Genomic DNA, 17,968 nt, shown 5'->3' on the forward strand with positions numbered 1-17,968 from the left:
CTCCACTCGGCCTGTTAGCCATGGGAGAGGGTATTCCCCCCCCCCCCCCCCCTCCACTCGGCCTGTTAGCCATGGGAGAGGGTATTCCCCCCCCCCCCCCCCCCCCCCCCCCCTCCACTCGGCCTGTTAGCCATGGGAGAGGGTATTCCCCCCCCCCCCCCCTCCACTCGGCCTGTTAGCCATGGGAGAGGGTATTCCCCCCCCCCCCCTCCACTCAGCCTGTTAGCCATGGGAAAGGGTATTCCCCACCCCCCCACCCCTCCACTCAGCCTGTTAGCCATGGGAGAGGGTATTCCCCCCCCCCCCCCCCCCCCCCCCCTCCACTCGGCCTGTTAGCCATGGGAGAGGGTATTCCCCCCCCCCCCCTCCACTCGGCCTGTTAGCCATGGGAGAGGGTATTCCCCCCCCCCCCCCCTCCACTCGGCCTGTTAGCCATGGGAGAGGTTATTCCCCCCCCCCCCCCCTCCACTCGGCCTGTTAGCCATGGGAGAGGGTATTCCCCCCCCCCCCCTCCACTCGGCCTGTTAGCCATGGGAGAGGGTATTCCCCCCCCCCCCCCTCCACTCAGCCTGTTAGCCATGGGAGAGGGTATTCCCCCCCCCCCCCCCCTCCACTCGGCCTGTTAGCCATGGGAGAGGGTATTCCCCCCCCCCCCCCCTCCACTCGGCCTGTTAGCCATGGGAGAGGGTATTCCCCCCCCCCCTCCACTCGGCCTGTTAGCCATGGGAGAGGGTATTCCCCCCCCCCCCCCCTCCACTCAGCCTGTTAGCCATGGGAGAGGGTATTCCCCCCCCCCCCCCCCCTCCACTCGGCCTGTTAGCCATGGGAGAGGGTATTCCCCCCCCCCCCCCCCCTCCACTCGGCCTGTTAGCCATGGGAGAGGGTATTCCCCCCCCCCCCCTCCACTCGGCCTGTTAGCCATGGGAGAGGGTATTCCCCCCCCCCCCCCCCCCTCCACTCGGCCTGTTAGCCATGGGAGAGGGTATTCCCCCCCCCCCCCCCCCCTCCACTCGGCCTGTTAGCCATGGGAGAGGGTATTCCCCCCCCCCCCCCCCCCCTCCACTCGGCCTGTTAGCCATGGGAGAGGGTATTCCCCCCCCCCTCCACTCGGCCTGTTAGCCATGGGAGAGGGTATTCCCCCCCCCCCCCCCCCCTCCACTCGGCCTGTTAGCCATGGGAGAGGGTATTCCCCCCCCCCCCCCCCTCCACTCGGCCTGTTAGCCATGGGAGAGGGTATTCCCCCCCCCCCCCCCTCCACTCGGCCTGTTAGCCATGGGAGAGGGTATTCCCCCCCCCCCCCTCCACTCGGCCTGTTAGCCATGGGAGAGGGTATTCCCCCCCCCCCCCCCCTCCACTCGGCCTGTTAGCCATGGGAGAGGGTATTCCCCCCCCCCCCTCCACTCGGCCTGTTAGCCATGGGAGAGGGTATTTCCCCCCCCCCCCCCCCTCCACTCGGCCTGTTAGCCATGGGAGAGGGTATTCCCCCCCCCCCCCCCCCTCCACTCGGCCTGTTAGCCATGGGAGAGGGTATTCCCCCCCCCCCCCCTCCACTCGGCCTGTTAGCCATGGGAGAGGGTATTCCCCCCCCCCCCCCCCTCCACTCGGCCTGTTAGCCATGGGAGAGGGTATTCCCCCCCCCCCCCCCCTCCACTCAGCCTGTTAGCCATGGGAGAGGGTATTCCCCCCCCTCCTCCACTCGGCCTGTTAGCCATGGGAGAGGGTATTCCCCCCCCCCTCCACTCGGCCTGTTAGCCATGGGAGAGGGTATTCCCCCCCCCCCCCTCCACTCGGCCTGTTAGCCATGGGAGAGGGTATTCCCCCCCCCCCCCCCTCCACTCGGCCTGTTAGCCATGGGAGAGGGTATTCCCCCCCCCCCCCTCCACTCGGCCTGTTAGCCATGGGAGAGGGTATTCCCCCCCCCCCCCCTCCACTCGGCCTGTTAGCCATGGGAGAGGGTATTCCCCCCCCCCCCTCCACTCGGCCTGTTAGCCATGGGAGAGGGTATTCCCCCCCCCCCCCCCCCCCTCCACTCGGCCTGTTAGCCATGGGAGAGGGTATTCCCCCCCCCCCCCCCTCCACTCGGCCTGTTAGCCATGGGAGAGGGTATTCCCCCCCCCCCCCCCCTCCACTCAGCCTGTTAGCCATGGGAGAGGGTATTCCCCCCCCCCCCCCCCCCCTCCACTCGGCCTGTTAGCCATGGGAGAGGGTATTCCCCCCCCTCCTCCACTCGGCCTGTTAGCCATGGGAGAGGGTATTCCCCCCCCCCTCCACTCGGCCTGTTAGCCATGGGAGAGGGTATTCCCCCCCCCCCCCCCTCCACTCGGCCTGTTAGCCATGGGAGAGGGTATTCCCCCCCCCCCCCCCTCCACTCGGCCTGTTAGCCATGGGAGAGGGTATTCCCCCCCCCCCCCCTCCACTCGGCCTGTTAGCCATGGGAGAGGGTATTCCCCCCCCCCCCCCCCCTCCACTCGGCCTGTTAGCCATGGGAGAGGGTATTCCCCCCCCCCCCCCTCCACTCGGCCTGTTAGCCATGGGAGAGGGTATTCCCCCCCCCCCCCCCTCCACTCGGCCTGTTAGCCATGGGAGAGGGTATTCCCCCCCCCCCCCCCTCCACTCGGCCTGTTAGCCATGGGAGAGGGTATTCCCCCCCCCCCCCCCCCTCCACTCGGCCTGTTAGCCATGGGAGAGGGTATTCCCCCCCCCCCCCCCCTCCACTCGGCCTGTTAGCCATGGGAGAGGGTATTCCCCCCCCCCCCCCCCCCTCCACTCGGCCTGTTAGCCATGGGAGAGGGTATTCCCCCCCCCCCCCCTCCACTCGGCCTGTTAGCCATGGGAGAGGGTATTCCCCCCCCCCCCCCCCCCTCCACTCGGCCTGTTAGCCATGGGAGCGGGTATTCCCCCCCCCCCCCCCCTCCACTCGGCCTGTTAGCCATGGGAGCGGGTATTCCCCCTCCACTCGGCATGTTAAACATGGGAGCGGGTATTCCCCTACATCCCATCGGTGTCTGTCTGTCTGCAGGTGGTGTAAACAGGATGTTAGCGGTAACGCGAGGGCCATGTTGAAGCTGATGAACGGAGCAGACGTGGCCAAACATTCTCTCTCCTCGCTGGGTTCTGCTAACTGCTTTGTTGACTCTCTACACGACGGCATGGACTTCGACTGCAACATCTCCAGGTGACTACACTACCCACAAACCTCTGCTCTCTTACCCACCACAATGTGTATTTATTTATTTATTTAAATAGGCAAGTCGGTTAAGAACAAATTATTATTTACAATGACTGCCTCCCCCCCGAACGACTCTGGGCCAATTATGCGCCGCCCAATGGGACTTCCGATCACGGCCGGTTGTGATACAGCCCTGAATGGAACCCGGGTCTGTAGTGACGCCTGTAGTGCTGCGATGCAGGGCCTTAGACCGCTGTTCCCCTCACCATCCCCCTCTTCGTACACCGCCACAGGAAAGTCACGCTGTGTTTCTTTTCTCAGGGCCCGTTTTGAGCTACTGTGTTCTTCCCTGTTCAACAAGAGTGTCCAACCAATCAGAAGCCTGCTGGAGACGACTGGGCTCTCTACTAGCGACATCAACAAGGTAACCCTCAGCCTACCTAACATGGGGTTGGGAGTTGCCATGGCAACGGTGCTCTGGATTTATTTTGGGGGGGGGGATGAAGTGTCAACTTGATAGCTAGCTAGTTTGGCTTTCTCCGACCAACATAAAATGTCTGCAAAAAAAATGCATTATTTCACCTGAGAAACATCACCCGACTCAGTCCTGTTTTCTCTCAACCTATAAGGCTGGTCACCTCCCGCGTCACCATCCCACTAGATTACTGTGTCGTGATTAAGTGATATAACATGCTATTCTATAAAATCCTTTCTCTGTAATTAAGATCACCTGATTCGCTAATCATGTAAATGTAATTAAATAGAAAGTCGGGGCACCACGGAAGAGTGTTTTTTTATAGAGCCGTTATCTTCCGAATAAACTCTTAAAGACTTTAATATTTTACATCGATAGCCGTCAATATTAATCCTCGTTTTATTTTCAGTCTCATAATGAAAGTTGTAAATTCTTGGCTATCTTCACGAACCCTGGCTAACAAGTTGAATCAGCAATACAAAATTGGGTTTAATTATTTATTTACTAAATGCCTAACTAATCACACAGAATTACACATACACAGAATGCAAATGATGTCATACAGAAAACGTCCCTGGTGGACGGAGCCGACATGGCTGCTTGTTACACAAAGGAAGGGGGTTGGGCTTGAATGAAAGAGCGGGAAGACTTGGGAATAAAGAAACAGCAGCTCTGCTATCGTAAATACATTATCTTATGCATTCTAAATTACCGCCCATTTAGAAAAGGAAAACGCAGTAAATATTTACTCTGAGCTGCGCTTCGGTAGATTGGTCGTAGATGCTGGCCGGGTTGGCCAACAGATCTCCCTGCCCTCGGAAGAATGTCATTGGTGGTAAAGTGGATACGTGGTAGTATCTTAGTCTGTCTGTTAGACTGGATCCGTCGTCCGTCCTTTCCTAGCCCACGTCTTCAGCGGCCGCTGCTAACTCAACGGCTAGGAAGTATCACTTCTGTAGTGAATAAGCTCAAAGTTCATACCATTCGCAACCAAAGCTCACGCCGAGGTTGGCTCAGTTCTGTACTTGACGTGTGTGTCCTTGTAACGCAGAGGCTGCAGACCTCACGTAGTGGAACTCCTGGAGAACATTGGTCATTGTCTTATATAGTGGCGAGGGGAGGAGGGTGTGTTTCATCGTTTATAACCCCTGTCTCTTCACAGGGGTGGGCCACTGATCAAGCAGGGCACTTTCCTTATGAAAACCCAATTCTCTCATTTGGAAGCTAAAATTACATTTAATCTCCTAACAAACAATTTCAATATCAAACATTTAAATTGCATAATAATTCCATGTGACTCTGATAACTAGAGGGTGTAGACTTTCTCAGGTACAGTTTATGTCGTCCTGTCATCAGTCATAATGTCTCAGATGACAACCGAACTGACATACATACTCATTACGTTCCCAAGCATATTTCCAACTGGTTTTATTACCAAAATATGGTTCCTTTCCCCCCATTTGTTTGATGTTCCCAGACTCTGTTTAACAAAGGCTATTCAGCAGTCCTTCAGTAGGGTCAGAAAGAGAGGGGAAGGGAGAAAGGTATTTATGCGGGGGGGGGGGGGGGTCATAAACCTCACCCACAGGCCAACGTCATGACAACTGCAATGCTCTCCTTGGTGGTCTCCCCTCAAAAAGCATCCTCAGGCTGCAGCTAACCCTACCCCTACCTACCCTACCTAACCCCTACCTACCCTACCTAACCCCTACCCCTACCTACCCTACCTAACCCCTACCTACCCCTAACCCTACCCCTACCTACCCTACCTAACCCCTACCCCTACCTACCCTACCTAACCCTACCTACCCCTACCCCTACCTACCCTACCTAACCCCTACCCCTACATACCCCTAACCCTACCTAAAGCATCCACAGGCTGCAGCTAACCCTACCCCTACCTAACCCCTACCCCTACCTACCCTAACCCTACCCCTACCTACCCTAACCCCTACCTACCCCTAACCCCTACCTACCCTACCTAACCCCTACCCCTACCTACCCCTAACCTACCTACCCTAACCCTACCTAAAGCATCCTCAGGCTGCAGCTAACCCTACCCCTACCTACCCTACCCCTACCTACCCCTAACCCCTACCCCTACCTACCCTACCTAACCCCTACCCCTAACCCTACCCTACCTACCCTAACCCTACCTAAAGCATCCACAGGCTGCAGCTAACCCTACCCCTACCCCTACCCCTAACCCTACCTAAAGCATCCTCAGGCTGCAGCTAACCCCTACCTAACCCCTACCCCTACCCCTACCCTACCCCTACCCCTACCTAACCCCTACCCCTAACCCTACCCTACCTAACCCCTACCCCTACCTACCCTACCCCTACCCTACCTACCCTACCTAACCCCTACCTAACCCCTACCCCTACCTACCCTACCTACCCCTACCTACCCTACCCCTACCCCTACCTAACCCCTACCCCTACCTACCCTACCTAATCCCTACCCCTACCTACCATACCTAACCCCTACCCCTACCTACCCTACCTAACCCCTACCCCTACCTACCCCTACCCCTACCTAACCCTACCCCTACCTACCCTACCCCTACCCCTACCTAACCCCTAACCCTACCCCTACCTACCCTACCTAACCCCTACCTACCCTACCTAACCCCTACCCCTACCTACCCTACCTAACCCCTACCTAACCCCTACCCCTACCTACCCCTACCCCTACCTAACCCCTACCCCTACCTACCCCTAACCCTACCCTACCTACCCTAACCCTACCTAAAGCATCCACAGGCTGCAGCTAACCCTACCCCTACCTACCCTACCTAACCCCTACCCCTACCTACCCCTAACCCTACCCTACCTACCCTAACCCTACCTAAAGCATCCACAGGCTGCAGCTAACCCTACCCCTACCTACCCTACCTAACCCCTACCCCTACCTACCCCTAACCCTACCCTACCTACCCTAACCCTACCTAAAGCATCCACAGGCTGCAGCTAACCCTACCCCTTCCTAACCCCTACCCCTACCTACCCTAACCCTACCTAAAGCATCCACAGGCTGCAGCTTGTGCAGAACAGCGTTGCCAGGATCCTTACAGGAACCCAGAAATCAATCAAATGTATTTGTATAGCCCTTCTTACATCAGCTGATATCTCAAAGTGCTGAACAGAAACCCAGCCTAAAACCCCAAACAGCAAGCAATGCAGGTGTAGAAGCACGGTGGCTAGGAAAAACTCCCTAGAAAGGCCAGAACCTAGGAAGAAACCTAGAGAGGAACCAGGCTATGACGGGTGGCCAGTCCTCTTCTGGCTGTGCTGGGTGGAGATTATAACAGAACATGGCCAAGATGTTCAAATGTTCATAAATGACCAGCATGGTCAAATAATAATAATCACAGTGGTTGTCGAGGGTGCAACAGGTCAGCACCTCAGGAGTAAATGTCAGTTGGCTTTTCATAGCCGATCATTGAGAGTATCTCTACCGCTCCTGCTGTCTCTAGAGAGTTGAAAACAGCAGGTCTGGGACAGGTAGCACGTCCGGTGAACAGGTCAGGGTTCCATAGCTGCAGGCAGAACAGTTGAAACTGGAGCAGCAGCACGGCCAGGTGGACTGGGGACAGGAAGGAGTCATGTCAGGTAGTCCTGAGGCATGGTCCTAGGGCTCAGGTCCTCCGAGAGAGAGAAAGAGAGAATTAGAGAGAGCGTACTTAAATTCACACAGGACACCAGATAAGACAGGAGAAATACTCCAGATGTAACAGACTGACCCTAGCCCCCCGACACACAAACTACTGCAGCATAAATACTGGAGGCTGAGACAGGAGGGGTCGGGAGACACTGGCCCTGTCCGACGATACCCCCGGACAGGGCCAAACAGGCAGGATATAACCCCACCCACTTTGCCGAAGCACAGCCTCCACACCACTAGAGGGATATCTTCAACTACCAACTTACCATCCTGAGACAAGGCTGAGTATAGCCCACAAAGATCTCCGCCACGGCACAGCCCAAGGGGGGGCGCCAACCCAGACAGGAAGACCACGTCAGTGGCTCAACCCACTCAAGTGACGCACCCCTCCCATGGACGGCATGGAAGAACACCAGCAAGCCAGTGACTCAGCCCCTGTAAAAGGGTTAGAGGCAGAGAATCCCAGTGGAGAGAGGGGAACCGGCCAGGCAGAGACAGCAAGGGCGGTTCGTTGCTCCAGTGCCTTTCCGTTCACCTTCACACTCCTGGTCCAGACTACACTCAATCATAGGACCTACTGAAGAGATGAGTCTTCAGTAAAGACTTAAAGGTTAAAAATTTAGCTCTATAGGAGAAAGCCCTGCCTCCAGCTGTTTGCTTAGAAATTCTAGGGACAATTAGGAGGCCTGCGTCTTGTGACCGTAGTGTACGTGTAGGTATGTACGGCAGGACCAAATCGGAAAGATGGGTAGGAGCAAGCCCATGTAATGCTTTGTAGGTTAGCAGTAAAACCTTGAAATCAGCCCTTGCCTTAACAGGAAGCCAGTGTTGAGAGGCTAGCACTGGAGTAATATGATCAAATTCTTTGGTTCTAGTCAAGATTCTAGCAGCCGTGTTTAGCACTAACTGAAGTTTATTTAATGCTTTATCCGGGTAGCCGGAAAGTAGAGCATTGCAGTAGTCTAACCTAGAAGTGACAAAAGCACGGATGAATTTTTCTGCATCATTTTTGGACAAAGTTTCAGATTTTTGCAATGTTACGTAGATGGAAAAAAACTGTCCTTGAAACAGTCTTGATATGTTCTTCAAAAGAGAGATCAGGGTCCAGAGTAACGCCGAGGTCCTTCACAGTTTTATTTGAGACGACTGTACAACCATCCAGATTGTCAGATTCAACAGAAGATCTCTTTGTTTCTTGAGACCTAGAACAAGCATCTCTGTGTTGTCCGAGTTTAAAAGTAGAAAGTTTGCAGCCATCCACTTCCTTGTGTCTGAAACACAGGCTTCCAGGGAGGGCAATTTTGGGGCTTCACCATGTTTCATCGAAATGTACAGCTGTGTGTCGTCCGCATAGCAGTGAAATTTAACATTATGTTTTCGAATAACATCCCCAAGAGGTAAAATATATAGTGAAAACAATAGTGGTCCTAAAACGGAACCTTGAGGAACACCGAAATGTACAGTTGATTTGTCAGAGGACAAACCATTCACAGAGACAAACTGATATCTTTCCGACAGATAAGATCTAAACCAGTCCAGAACTTGTCCGTGTAGACCAATTTGGGTTTCCAATCTCTCCAAAAGAATGTGGTGATCGATGGTATCAAAAGCAGCACTAAGGTCTAGGAGCACGAGGACAGATGCAGAGCCTCGGTCTGACGCCATTAAAGGTCATGTACCTTCACGAGTGCAGTCTCAGTGCTATGATGGGGTCTAAAACCAGACTGAAGCGTTTCGTATACATTGTTGGTCTTCAGGAAGGCAGTGAGTTGCTGCGCAACAGCTTTTTAAATTTGTTTTTGAGAGGAATGGAAGATTCGATATCGGCCAATTTGATTTTTATATTTTCTGGGTCAAGGTTTGGCTTTTTCAAGAGAGGCTTTATTACTGCCACTTTTAGTGAGCTTGGTACACATCCGGTGGATAGAGAGCCGTTTATTATGTTCAACATAGGAGGGCCAAGCACAGGAAGCAGCTCTTTCAGTAGTTTAGTTGGAATAGGGTCCAGTATGCAGCTTGAGGGTTTGGAGGCCATGATTATTTTCATCCAGGATTTATGTCAGGGCTTTGTGATGGCCACTCCAATACCTTGACCTTGTTGTCCTCCACTGGCGCCAGGTCATCTATAAGTAAACATATAAGGTGGGGCTTTACCTAGAAAATACTTTCTCAGCTCACTGGTCACCATAGCAGCACGCGCTCCAGCAGGTATATCTCACTGGTCACCATAGCAACACCCACCCGTAGCACGCGCTCCAGCAGGTATATCTCACTGGTCACCATAGCAACACCCACCCGTAGCACGCGCTCCAGCAGGTATATCTCACTGGGGGCACGCTCCAACACTGAGGTCTTTACAGATAGATAGCCAGGGGCGCGCTCCAACACTGAGACGTCATTACAGATAGATAGCCAGGGGCGCGCTCCAACACTGAGGTCTTTACAGATAGATAGCCAGGGGCGCGCTCCAACACTGAGACATCATTACAGATAGATAGCCAGGGGCGCGCTCCAACACTGAGACATCATTACAGATAGATAGCCAGGGGCGCGCTCCAACACTGAGGTCTTTACAGATAGATAGCCAGGGGCACGCTCCAACACTGAGACATCATTACAGATAGATAGCCAGGGGCGCGCTCCAACACTGAGACATCATTACAGATAGATAGCCAGGGGCGCGCTCCAACACTGAGACATCATTACAGATAGATAGCCAGGGGCGCGCTCCAACACTGAGACATCATTACAGATAGATAGCCAGGGGCGCGCTCCAACACTGAGACGTCATTACAGATAGATAGCCAGGGGCGCGCTCCAACACTGAGACATCATTACAGATAGATAGCCAGGGGCGCGCTCCAACACTGAGACGTCATTACAGATAGATAGCCAGGGGCGCGCTCCAACACTGAGACGTCATTACAGATAGATAGCCAGGGGCGCGCTCCAACACTGAGACGTCATTACAGATAGATAGCCAGGGGCGCGCTCCAACACTGAGACATCATTACAGATAGATAGCCAGGGGCGCGCTCCAACACTGAGACATCATTACAGATAGATAGCCAGGGGCGCGCTCCAACACTGAGACATCATTACAGATAGATAGCCAGGGGCGCGCTCCAACACTGAGACATCATTACAGATAGATAGCCAGGGGCGCGCTCCAACACTGAGACATCATTACAGATAGATAGCCAGGGGCGCGCTCCAACACTGAGACATCATTACAGATAGATAGCCAGGGGCGCGCTCCAACACTGAGACATCATTACAGATAGATAGCCAGGGGCGCGCTCCAACACTGAGACATCATTACAGATAGATAGCCAGGGGCGCGCTCCAACACTGAGACATCATTACAGATAGATAGCCAGGGGCGCGCTCCAACACTGAGACATCATTACAGATAGATAGCCAGGGGCGCGCTCCAACACTGAGACATCATTACAGATAGATAGCCAGGGGCGCGCTCCAACACTGAGACATCATTACAGATAGATAGCCAGGGGCGCGCTCCAACACTGAGACATCATTACAGATAGATAGCCAGGGGCGCGCTCCAACACTGAGACGTCATTACAGATAGATAGCCAGGGGCGCGCTCCAACACTGAGACGTCATTACAGATAGATAGCCAGGGGCGCGCTCCAACACTGAGACGTCATTACAGATAGATAGCCAGGGGCGCGCTCCAACACTGAGACATCATTACAGATAGATAGCCAGGGGCGCGCTCCAACACTGAGACATCATTACAGATAGATAGCCAGGGGCGCGCTCCAACACTGAGACATCATTACAGATAGATAGCCAGGGGCGCGCTCCAACACTGAGACATCATTACAGATAGATAGCCAGGGGCGCGCTCCAACACTGAGACATCATTACAGATAGATAGCCAGGGGCGCGCTCCAACACTGAGACATCATTACAGATAGATAGCCAGGGGCGCGCTCCAACACTGAGACATCATTACAGATAGATAGCCAGGGGCGCGCTCCAACACTGAGACATCATTACAGATAGATAGCCAGGGGCGCGCTCCAACACTGAGGTCTTTACAGATAGATAGCCAGGGGCGCGCTCCAACACTGAGACATCATTACAGATAGATAGCCAGGGGCACGCTCCAACACTGAGACATCATTACAGATAGATAGCCAGGGGCGCGCTCCAACACTGAGACATCATTACAGATAGATAGCCAGGGGCGCGCTCCAACACTGAGACATCATTACAGATAGATAGCCAGGGGCGCGCTCCAACACTGAGACATCATTACAGATAGATAGCCAGGGGCGCGCTCCAACACTGAGACGTCATTACAGATAGATAGCCAGGGGCGCGCTCCAACACTGAGACGTCATTACAGATAGATAGCCAGGGGCGCGCTCCAACACTGAGACGTCATTACAGATAGATAGCCAGGGGCGCGCTCCAACACTGAGACGTCATTACAGATAGATAGCCAGGGGCGCGCTCCAACACTGAGACGTCATTACAGATAGATAGCCAGGGGCGCGCTCCAACACTGAGACGTCATTACAGATAGATAGCCAGGGGCGCGCTCCAACACTGAGACGTCATTACAGATAGATAGCCAGGGGCGCGCTCCAACACTGAGACGTCATTACAGATAGATAGCCAGGGGCGCGCTCCAACACTGAGACATCATTACAGATAGATAGCCAGGGGCACGCTCCAACACTGAGACATCATTACAGATAGATAGCCAGGGGCGCGCTCCAACACTGAGACATCATTACAGATAGATAGCCAGGGGCGCGCTCCCACACTGAGACATCATTACAGATAGATAGCCAGGGGCGCGCTCCAACACTGAGACATCATTACAGATAGATAGCCAGGGGCGCGCTCCCACACTGAGACATCATTACAGATAGATAGCCAGGGGCACGCTCCAACACTGAGACATCATTACAGATAGATAGCCAGGGGCGCGCTCCCACACTGAGACATCATTACAGATAGATAGCCAGGGGCGCGCTCCAACACTGAGACATCATTACAGATAGATAGCCAGGGGCGCGCTCCAACACTGAGACATCATTACAGATAGATAGCCAGGGGCGCGCTCCAACACTGAGACATCATTACAGATAGATAGCCAGGGGCGCGCTCCAACACTGAGACGTCATTACAGATAGATAGCCAGGGGCGCGCTCCAACACTGAGACGTCATTACAGATAGATAGCCAGGGGCGCGCTCCAACACTGAGACGTCATTACAGATAGATAGCCAGGGGCGCGCTCCAACACTGAGACGTCATTACAGATAGATAGCCAGGGGCGCGCTCCAACACTGAGACGTCATTACAGATAGATAGCCAGGGGCGCGCTCCAACACTGAGACGTCATTACAGATAGATAGCCAGGGGCGCGCTCCAACACTGAGACATCATTACAGATAGATAGCCAGGGGCGCGCTCCAACACTGAGACATCATTACAGATAGATAGCCAGGGGCGCGCTCCAACACTGAGACATCATTACAGATAGATAGCCAGGGGCGCGCTCCAACACTGAGACAGTCATTACAGATAGATAGCCAGGGGCGCGCTCCAACACTGAGACAGTCATTACAGATAGATAGCCAGGGGCGCGCTCCAACACTGAGACAGTCATTACAGATAGATAGCCAGGGGCGCGCTCCAACACTGAGACATCATTACAGATAGATAGCCAGGGGCGCGCTCCAACACTGAGACAGTCATTACAGATAGATAGCCAGGGGCGCGCTCCCACACTGAGACATCATTACAGATAGATAGCCAGGGGCGCGCTCCGTGTGTGTGTTCCAGGTGGTTCTCTGTGGGGGGTTAACGGTGTGTGTGTGTGTTCCAGGTGGTTCTCTGTGGGGGGTTAACGGTGTGTGTGTGTTCCAGGTGGTTCTCTGTGGGGGTTAACGGTGTGTGTGTGTTCCAGGTGGTTCTCTGTGGGGGGTTAACGGTGTGTGTGTGTTCCAGGTGGTTCTCTGTGGGGGGTTAACGGTGTGTGTGTGTGTGTTCCAGGTGGTTCTCTGTGGGGGGTTAACGGTGTGTGTGTGTGTGTGTTCCAGGTAGTTCTCTGTGGGGGGTTAACGGTGTGTGTGTGTTCCAGGTGGTTCTCTGTGGGGGTTAACGGTGTGTGTGTGTTCCAGGTGGTTCTCTGTGGGGGGTTAACGGTGTGTGTGTGTTCCAGGTGGTTCTCTGTGGGGGGTTAACGGTGTGTGTGTGTTCCAGGTGGTTCTCTGTGGGGGGTTAACGGTGTGTGTGTGTTCCAGGTGGTTCTCTGTGGGGGGTTAACGGTGTGTGTGTGTTCCAGGTGGTTCTCTGTGGGGGGTTAACGGTGTGTGTGTGTGTGTTCCAGGTGGTTCTCTGTGGGGGGTTAACGGTGTGTGTGTGTTCCAGGTGGTTCTCTGTGGGGGGTTAACGGTGTGTGTGTGTTCCAGGTGGTTCTCTGTGGGGGGTTAACGGTGTGTGTGTGTTCCAGGTGGTTCTCTGTGGGGGGTTAACGGTGTGTGTGTGTGTTCCAGGTGGTTCTCTGTGGGGGGTTAACGGTGTGTGTGTGTTCCAGGTGGTTCTCTGTGGGGGGTTAACGGTGTGTGTGTGTTCCAGGTGGTTCTCTGTGGGGGGTTAACGGTGTGTGTGTGTTCCAGGTGGTTCTCTGTGGGGGGTTAACGGTGTGTGTGTGTTCCAGGTGGTTCTCTGTGGGGGGTTAACGGTGTGTGTGTGTTCCAGGTGGTTCTCTGTGGGGGGTTAACGGTGTGTGTGTGTTCCAGGTGGTTCTCTGTGGGGGGTTAACGGTGTGTGTGTGTTCCAGGTGGTTCTCTGTGGGGGGTTAACGGTGTGTGTGTGTTCCAGGTGGTTCTCTGTGGGGGGTTAACGGTGTGTGTGTGTGTTCCAGGTGGTTCTCTGTGGGGGGTTAACGGTGTGTGTGTGTTCCAGGTGGTTCTCTGTGGGGGGTTAACGGTGTGTGTGTGTTCCAGGTGGTTCTCTGTGGGGGGTTAACGGTGTGTGTGTGTTCCAGGTGGTTCTCTGTGGGGGGTTAACGGTGTGTGTGTGTTCCAGGTGGTTCTCTGTGGGGGGTTAACGGTGTGTGTGTGTTCCAGGTGGTTCTCTGTGGGGGGTTAACGGTGTGTGTGTGTTCCAGGTGGTTCTCTGTGGGGGGTTAACGGTGTGTGTGTGTTCCAGGTGGTTCTCTGTGGGGGGTTAACGGTGGTCCGTGGCTGTGTGTGTGTTCCAGGTGGTTCTCTGTGGGGGGTTAACGGTGTGTGTGTGTTCCAGGTGGTTCTCTGTGGGGGGTTAACGGTGTGTGTGTGTGTTCCAGGTGGTTCTCTGTGGGGGGTTAACGGTGTGTGTGTGTTCCAGGTGGTTCTCTGTGGGGGGTTAACGGTGTGTGTGTGTTCCAGGTGGTTCTCTGTGGGGGGTTAACGGTGTGTGTGTGTTCCAGGTGGTTCTCTGTGGGGGGTTAACGGTGTGTGTGTGTTCCAGGTGGTTCTCTGTGGGGGGTTAACGGTGTGTGTGTGTTCCAGGTGGTTCTCTGTGGGGGGTTAACGGTGTGTGTGTGTTCCAGGTGGTTCTCTGTGGGGGGTTAACGGTGTGTGTGTGTTCCAGGTGGTTCTCTGTGGGGGGTTAACGGTGTGTGTGTGTTCCAGGTGGTTCTCTGTGGGGGGTTAACGGTGTGTGTGTGTGTTCCAGGTGGTTCTCTGTGGGGGGTTAACGGTGTGTGTGTGTGTTCCAGGTGGTTCTCTGTGGGGGGTTAACGGTGTGTGTGTGTTCCAGGTGGTTCTCTGTGGGGGGTTAACGGTGTGTGTGTGTTCCAGGTGGTTCTCTGTGGGGGGTTAACGGTGTGTGTGTGTTCCAGGTGGTTCTCTGTGGGGGGTTAACGGTGTGTGTGTGTTCCAGGTGGTTCTCTGTGGGGGGTTAACGGTGTGTGTGTGTTCCAGGTGGTTCTCTGTGGGGGGTTAACGGTGTGTGTGTGTTCCAGGTGGTTCTCTGTGGGGGGTTAACGGTGTGTGTGTGTTCCAGGTGGTTCTCTGTGGGGGGTTAACGGTGTGTGTGTGTTCCAGGTGGTTCTCTGTGGGGGGTTAACGGTGTGTGTGTGTTCCAGGTGGTTCTCTGTGGGGGGTTAACGGTGTGTGTGTGTGTGTTCCAGGTGGTTCTCTGTGGGGGGTTAACGGTGTGTGTGTGTTCCAGGTGGTTCTCTGTGGGGGGTTAACGGTGTGTGTGTGTTCCAGGTGGTTCTCTGTGGGGGGTTAACGGTGTGTGTGTGTTCCAGGTGGTTCTCTGTGGGGGGTTAACGGTGTGTGTGTGTGTGTGTTCCAGGTGGTTCTCTGTGGGGGTTAACGGTGTGTGTGTGTTCCAGGTGGTTCTCTGTGGGGGGTTAACGGTGTGTGTGTGTTCCAGGTGGTTCTCTGTGGGGGGTTAACGGTGTGTGTGTGTTCCAGGTGGTTCTCTGTGGGGGTTAACGGTGTGTGTGTGTTCCAGGTGGTTCTCTGTGGGGGTTAACGGTGTGTGTGTGTTCCAGGTGGTTCTCTGTGGGGGGTTAACGGTGTGTGTGTGTTCCAGGTGGTTCTCTGTGGGGGTTAACGGTGTGTGTGTGTTCCAGGTGGTTCTCTGTGGGGGGTTAACGGTGTGTGTGTGTGTTCCAGGTGGTTCTCTGTGGGGGGTTAACGGTGTGTGTGTGTTCCAGGTGGTTCTCTGTGGGGGGTTAACGGTGTGTGTGTGTTCCAGGTGGTTCTCTGTGGGGGGTTAACGGTGTGTGTGTGTTCCAGGTGGTTCTCTGTGGGGGGTTAACGGTGTGTGTGTGTTCCAGGTGGTTCTCTGTGGGGGTTAACGGTGTGTGTGTGTTCCAGGTAGTTCTCTGTGGGGGGTCTGCCAGGATTCCTCGGCTGCAGCAGATGATCAGAGATCTGTTCGCTGACGTGGAGCTGCTAAGCTCCGCCCCACCTGATGAGGTCATTGCGGTCGGCGCAGCGATGGAGGCGGGCCTTCTAGTCGGCCGGGAGATTGGCTCCTCCCCAGAGTCTGTTACCGTGGAAGCCTGTGTCTCAGACATTCTGCTCAAGGTACACACACACACACACACACACACACACGACTAATAGAGCAGCTTCTGATTGGCTAATCTGTGTGATTGACAGGAGGTGGATGAAACAGGGGCTGAGGTGTTCTCTGTGCTCCTCCCCTCGGGCACGCCCCTTCCTGCTCGGCGACATCACATCCTGTCTGGTCCTGGCCGCTTGGCATCTCTCTGTCTGGAGCTTTACCAGAAAACCACAGAGCAGCCAGAGAGACTGGCCAAGGTACACACACACACACACATACACACACACACACACACACACACACACACACACACACAGAGCAGCAGAGAGACTGGCCAAGGTACACACACACCAACATGTCTCTTATCTGCAGATTGTTCTGAGAGACCTCCCCCTCCCCTCCCTCCCCTCCCCTCCTCCCCCCCCCTCCTCCCCCTCCTCTCCCCCCTCCTCCCCCCCTCCACCAGAGAACCAACATGTCTCTTGTCTGCAGATTGTTCTGAGAGACCTGGAGACCAAAGAGGACAACCATGACATTGATGCCGTGGTAACCATGAAGAGGTAACTCCCAGCAGCACTCTGTTTCAGCTGTGGACCGGGCCGTGGTGGTGGACTGGACCGGACCGTGTGTGTGTGTGGGGACCGGACCGTGTGTGTGGACCGGGCCGTGTGTGTGTTTCAGGGACGGGTCTCTCCATGTGAGCTGTGTGGACTGGACCGTGTGTGTGTGGACCGGACCGTGTGTAACCTGTGTGTGTTTCAGGGACGGGTCTCTCCATGTGAGCTGTGTGGACTGGACCGTGTGTGTGTGGACCGTGTATTCGGACCGTGTGTAACCTGTGTGTGTTTCAGGGACGGGTCTCTCCATGTGAGCTGTGTGGAGCAGAACAGTGGGAAGACTGAAGCCATCAGCATATCAGCAGCCTCCTGATTTCACCACCAAGTTAATGTCATTAAAGTTCCTTTTTAAAGTTTAAATAAAGACATTCTGGTTTAACTTAGTTCCTTTATTCTCTCCAGTTACGAACAGCTGCAACAGACTTCCTTTATTCTCTTCAGTTACGAACAGCGGTTATTCTCTCCGTGGTCTCTCAGCCTGGCAGGAAGAGACTGCAGGTCTGTGTTCCCTGCTGAACATTCACAGGGGCGTCGCTGTGGGTTCTCTTGGCCCTGATAGGCCAGGTGTGCAGCAGGCGCTGGTAGGGTACATGTGTATATAGGGCATCTCTATAACAGTAGGGCGTGGGTAAGGTGTCTATAACAGTAGGGCGTGGGTAAGGTGTCTCTATAACAGTAGGGCGTGGGTAAGGTGTCTATAACAGTAGGGCGTGGGTAAGGTGTCTCTATAACAGTAGGGCGTGGGTAAGGTGTCTATAACAGTAGGGCGTGGGTAAGGTGTCTATAACAGTAGGGCGTGGGTAAGGCATCTCTATAACAGTAGGGCGTGGGTAAGGTGTCTCTATAACAGTAGGGCGTGGGTAAGGTGTCTCTATAACAGTAGGGCGTGGGTAAGGTGTCTATAACAGTAGGGCGTGGGTAAGGTGTCTATAACAGTAGGGCGTGGGTAAGGTGTCTCTATAACAGTAGGGCGTGGGTAAGGTGT

At 54.7% G+C, this 17,968-nt stretch overlaps 1 protein-coding gene across 2 annotated transcripts in view; it reads left to right on the forward strand.

Annotated features, from left to right (window-relative positions):
- LOC106596092 (heat shock 70 kDa protein 14) overlaps positions 1-17,362 on the forward strand; it is a 31,425-nt gene extending 14,063 nt beyond the window's left edge. Inside the window, exons 8-13 of one of the 2 annotated variants that reach the window (XM_082972587.1) lie at positions 3,020-3,175; positions 3,491-3,593; positions 16,174-16,386; positions 16,462-16,623; positions 16,859-16,926; positions 17,218-17,362. In XM_082972587.1, the coding sequence (XP_082828713.1) occupies positions 3,020-3,175; positions 3,491-3,593; positions 16,174-16,386; positions 16,462-16,623; positions 16,859-16,926; positions 17,218-17,296 (781 nt within the window). In that variant the 3' untranslated portion in view covers positions 17,297-17,362. The other variant, XM_082972586.1, reaches the window with a different exon arrangement.
- The last annotated feature ends 606 nt before the right edge of the window (positions 17,363-17,968 follow it).

The sequence above is a fragment of the Salmo salar genome, unplaced genomic scaffold (assembly GCF_965601325.2).
Source record: "Salmo salar unplaced genomic scaffold, fSalSal1 ptg000784l, whole genome shotgun sequence".
Taxonomy (NCBI): Eukaryota; Metazoa; Chordata; class Actinopteri; order Salmoniformes; family Salmonidae; genus Salmo; species Salmo salar.